A 5683-nucleotide genomic window follows, 5' to 3' on the forward strand; every position below is an offset into this window, starting at 1 on the left:
TGTAAGTACCAGTCCATTGAACATTTTAATGTTTTTCACCTACCTTACACTTACACATGTAAAATAGTTATCTAAGTGACTTCAGAGCTAGAATTAAAATGACAATATTTCAGTTTGTTTTTGTGTGGAATAGTTTAAAATTGTCCACGCAGTTCAGTACATTTCTGATGAGAAAAAACAAAAACAAAAACAAACAAACAAACGAAAACCAAACAAGTCAGAGTATGTTAAATATCCATTTAACAAACTGCTTCAGTCAAGGATTTTATTGTAAATTTACACAGTTCTTAAACTGAAAGTAAAACAATGATGACTTCAGCCAAATCTTCTTCAATAAATACATAATGAGGATATTTTTTGGCATGATTTAAGAAGGATGTAAGAGCCACACTGTCAAATAGCACAATACTGCTTCACCTGGTTGGAGTAACTGTCTGTAGTTTATTTACACAGCACCATCTAGTGGTAAACCATTGAAATGTATCTCACAACCTCCCTTTAGAGGACAGTTTCAGTTCAAACAACTTTACAGGCATCAGTAAGACAGCAAAGACTGCCTTGCTCCTGGGTAACAGGAACCTTCACGCAGACTGACTGAGTGACATAAAGGCTTCTGAAATGTTTCTTTCATGGCAGAAAAGAAGAGCACAAGTGACTTCAAAAGTACTTTATAAAACAAAAGTAAAGGTTAAAAAAAAGATTTAAAAAAAAGAAAAGAGGCTAAAGTGGTGAGGGAGTTGGCCGTGAGCAGAGCTACGGGGGGAAAAAGTGCACAGGTGATGTGATGTGGAGGTGAATGTGGAGGAGAGGATGAGTGTCATTGGACAGAGCGTCACAGGCTCTGGCAGCACTGGAGTTTGTTGCCCTTCTGCCCGTCAGTGGTTGGCGGGACACTTATATCTACGACATTGTTGCCTGGAGACTCGTCGTGTGCAGATCTGTCTGCTATCTGCTTCTGTGACACGATGCGATAGATTTCTGCAGACAAATTTGAGAAGGAGGAAAAAAAATTACACTTTTGCAATGTTCATCATTTAAATTTTAATGTTCTTATTTATTTAACTGGCTGTGCAGATTAAATATAAAAAGGTACTATCAGCTGCTCGTGCATTTCCCAGAGTCGCCGCCACATGTTTTGATCTGGCACAGATTTTTATGCCAGATGCCCTTCCTGATGTAACCCTCCCATTTATCCAGGTATCAGCCCAAGGAATACACTAGTTTGTCACCCTGAGGTGGGGTTTGTTTCTCTCTCAGTCCTCTATTTTTAACCAGGGGGTGTAAAGAACGCTAAATGTGTTATTAAATAAATAAATATTTAACAGTAGCATGTAAGTTACACTTACTGATCAAACTAATCTAAATATGAGTGCATTTAAAATGTACCAAATTTAAGTAAATATTAATTACAACCCATGCCTAAATCCCCAGAATTAATACATGTTAAAGTATGTACAGTAGTTATATAAATGTAATGTCTTATTTCCTGCTTCTATTTGGCATGCAACTAACATACATTACTGTCAGAAAAAGGTCTTGATTCGCCATCATTTCTTTACATTTTACAAGGAAACTGACAGCACAGTCTTCAGGAATAGTTCTCCAGGACATTAAAAGCTTTTCTTTAGATAATGGATGTCTTTTTTTCCCATTCCCTGACAAGATGATCCCACACTCCTTCAATAATGTTCAAGTCTGGGCTCTTAGGAGGCCAGTCCTTACCTTACAGTGTTCTGTTGTGCGTTTTTCTTCTCAGGTATGCCTTTACTGGATTGACAGTGTGTTTGGGATCACTGACAAATGAAGCCGTTGCTCAGATTTGGCTTATTCAAAATCTAACCGTTCTTTTCTGTATTCATTAATTTTGACAAGATCTCCAACACCACTAGCTGAAATGCAGCTCCAAACCATGACAGAGCGTCCACCATGTTTTATAGATGGTTGTAGACACTCACTGTTGTACCTCTCTCCCGAGTTCCTCCAGACAAAATGATGGCAATATAAACTTTGGATTTCAAATTTGGATTAATCACTCCATCAGGCCTCTTGGCATTATTTTTCAGTCCCATTCTTGTGTAACTTGGCAAACACCAGCCTTTTCTCTCTATTTATTCCCCCTTACGAATGGCTTCTTGATAGCCATGACTTTAAGATACTGATAGACGTGCCACTTCTTATTTTGTCCTTCATTTGTCCAGTTTCCCCTGTTGTTTTAAGGATATGCTGCACAGCGTGCTAAGCTACGCCAAGTTTTCAGATAAAGCTCATTGAGAATCACCTAGTTGATGCAAAACACTACCATTGGCTTGAGTTGGGTGGCTTTTTTATGCTTCAGTTGGCTTAACATTAACATTAATTCACTGCATTTACAGCAGTCAAATAATCAATTTTTCAGAAAAAAAGCACACTGGGAAGCTATAATATAAAGTGCATCTATATGTCATCATACAGATGTTAACATGTATAATACTGCACATACAATGACTGGAACATTCAAGTTGTAAAAAAGTCCTTCACTAAGAATGAAACGAACTTACTAACCTTAAAAATCGCAGTCAAAATATTGAGCATAACATGACTTATTTTAACAATAGTTAATGTAATTACCCATACTTGTTTATCATCAACATATTCAACTAATAACAGACGTTGGGGACATCAAAAATCATTTCACAGTGACAAAATCTATACTGAAACATTTGATGAAATTACATGAACTGGTCACTACCAGTATTATGATTTTGGTAGATGCCTTTTATCAGATTTCAAAATAAAAATTCTGTGTGCATTCCTACCTGTTAAAATGTTCTTGAATGCCTCCTCTACATTCGTGGAGTCCAATGCTGACGTCTCAATAAATGAGAGTGTGTTCTTTTCTAATACGAGAAGAGACGTTCGACACTTGAGATATGCACAAAATCACACTGAGCGCAGACTGTTTGGCATAATTGTGTCTCAGTGCGATTTACCTGCGAATGCTCGGGCCTCATCAGTGGGCACGGCCCTGAGGTGTCGGAGGTCGCTCTTGTTTCCAACCAGCATTATGACAATGTTGTTATCAGCGTGGTCCCTCAGCTCCTTCAACCAACGTTCAACGTTCTCATATGTCAGGTGCTTTGCGATATCGTAGACTAGGAGAGCTCCGACCGCACCGCGATAATACCTAAGTGAACCAGCATAAACGGAACGATTAAAATACTGTCAATACAGCACGATCGTGTAAGCTAGTTCAGACAAACTGAAAATACTCACGCTGAGGTGATGGCTCTGTAGCGCTCCTGGCCAGCTGTGTCCCAGATCTGAGCCTTTATCGTTTTGCCGTCCACCTGAATGCTTCGGGTGGCGAACTCCACCCCGATGGTGCTCTTGCTCTCCAGGTTGAACTCATTTCTTGTGAAACGGGACAGCAGGTTACTTTTCCCTACTCCAGAGTCTCCGATTAGTACAACTAGAAACAATACAAAAATTATATTTAGACTTTAAATGAAAAGCACTCAAGGAACTTGTACTTTTAATAGTGTCCCATAGGCGGGTCTGTGACCAGTGACTGGATTTCTACTTTGTTTTTACACTTAATTTAAACAGACTCATTTTTAGCTGCAGGATTACAGATTTTACTACAGAATTTACAGCCATGCTGAAAGTGCTGAACTGTTGCTTTCTATCTCTAGCTATCAGACTTTGCCCTTTTGGGAATGAGGCTATTAGAAGTTGCCAATATCCTGCTCTATGGGAAATCTGACTCATCAGTTTCTCAACGCCTCTTATTGCTGTGTCGTAACGAGTCATCAGTATCTTACAATCAGTATCCAACGGCTTCTCTAGACCGCCTTACTTTGATTTGATATTTTTAAGAGATAGCTACTTGGCCATTCATAGTGTTTCATCTCAGGTTAGTATCACAAGGGAGGAAATAAGGATGCCACCTATTGTGGTCCCATTCTGACAATGAAACCTAATCAACATAACTGTAATCCTAGGAGTAAATGGATCATATGATCAGGGCTTGGTATTTGTTTGGTATGAAAATATGCTGGCTTTTGATGTTTGGAAAACACCTGGGAGCAAAACAGGGCTCTACTGGAGTTTCCTCCTCTTTGCTTTCACTGGGAGCGAGTTTCCTCCCTCAGGCTCCAGTTTTGTTTTGTTTTTTTGTTTTTTTGGGGGGGGGGGGGCACAAAGAGGAATCCTGTTTTCTTAATCATTTCATCTGAGTTTAGGAGGCAGTCTAAAGAAAGCAGACCATTGCTGGAGCCCCTGCTTAAATAGCAGACGTCTACGTGTGGCCACCGCAAAGGAAAACTTCTCTTCCATGCCAGTAAAGTTTAATTAATGCAGAAGTAATGGCACCATCCGTCTGACTAGCCACTAGCTTGCAGCGCCACACGCCCTACTTTCTAGAAAAGCCCAAACTGCTAGCTGTAAACCTCGGTACAAAAGAAACAGCACCGCACCTAAAGTAACGGTAAGTATGGGTTTAATTAGAGGAAGCGACGCTTCAATTGTAAAATAAAATAATAGTAATAAAATAAAATGTAAAAAAAAAAAAGGGGGGGGGGATCTCGGGTTAGCTACAGTTAGCAGCCACCACCAGCTGATTTTCTACCCGGCGGTACCGCAGCTAGCATGCTAACTGACGCTGAACCCGTCCAGAAGCGGCAGCGGTTCCGCTTACCTTTAAACAAGAAGTCGTATTCATCGTCCCTGTTCCCCATCGTTTGATACTATCGCCCTCCTTTTTGAGATTGCGGTGATGAGAGTAGGTAGGTTTCCCTGCCCAAACCAGGGTGGTGCGCCAAGATGACGAGAGACAATGTGCACGGAGCGGAGCCGCTGACACGGTCACGTGACTGCCCGCTACGCAGTAGCGCGTACAGAGAGGAGGCGATGCGGTTAGTACTGGGAAAAGTCTTCCTGTGGATACTTTACATTCATTTACCTTCTTATTATAATTCGACTTTTAATATTTTGTGTTTTTAAGGTTATAAATTATGTCATAGTTTTTGAGGTTTCTGGCGTTTAATTTACAGACATATGAAAATGAAAATGAAAAACCAAGTACATCCTTACCACTTCCATAGGAATAAAGAGGATAAGTAACAGGCTGGTGCGGGTAATCAAATGGAACAAGTCCTTCATTGTACAGAGAGATTATTCACAAGTTGAAAACATTCAAGACAGCTGCCAGCAAATTCACCCTTAAGTTACATGTTCAAGTTCATGATTGTACAAATAGAAAACAGCAAGAATGACTTGTTTGGAAAGGAAGGAGAAACCCTCCTCTTACCAGAAATAACTGCCAGCACGGCTTATCTGCACCTGAACAAACCACAAGACTTCTGGAACAAAGTGGAGATATTTCACCATGCACAATGAAAACAAAACACAGCATATCAGGAAAAACGCCTCATACCATAACTGTCAAACATGGTGGTAGAGGGGTGATGGTTTAGGTTTGTTTTGCAGCCCCTGGGACCTGGACACATTACAGAAAATGAGTCGACCATGTACTCCTCTGCATACCAAAGTATTTTGGAGGCCATTTGTCTGACAGCTAGATGTTGGCTCATGCAATAAGAAAACAATCAAGGTGTTGTAATGGTCCAAAGTCCAGACCTGAATCCGACTGAAGTTTTGTCTCAAAAGCCTTAGGACAGCTGTGCAATGCAAATGAATAAGAGTG

General features: G+C 40.3%; 1 protein-coding gene across 1 annotated transcript; it reads right to left on the reverse strand.

The window, feature by feature from the left end:
* LOC102308060 (ras-related protein Rab-11B) lies at positions 1-4853 on the reverse strand. Its single transcript, XM_005948105.3, has 5 exons — positions 4676-4853; positions 3253-3448; positions 2970-3163; positions 2796-2876; positions 1-978 (listed from the first exon to the last, which is right to left on the reverse strand). The coding sequence occupies exons 1-5, from the start codon at positions 4713-4715 to the stop codon at positions 833-835; spliced, it is 657 nt and encodes a 218-aa protein (XP_005948167.1). The 5' UTR covers positions 4716-4853; the 3' UTR covers positions 1-832.
* Between the last annotated feature and the right edge of the window lie 830 nt (positions 4854-5683).

The sequence above is a fragment of the Haplochromis burtoni genome, unplaced genomic scaffold (genome assembly GCF_018398535.1).
Source record: "Haplochromis burtoni strain Fernald_Lab_line unplaced genomic scaffold, NCSU_Asbu1 Contig_572, whole genome shotgun sequence".
NCBI lineage: Eukaryota > Metazoa > Chordata > Actinopteri > Cichliformes > Cichlidae > Haplochromis > Haplochromis burtoni.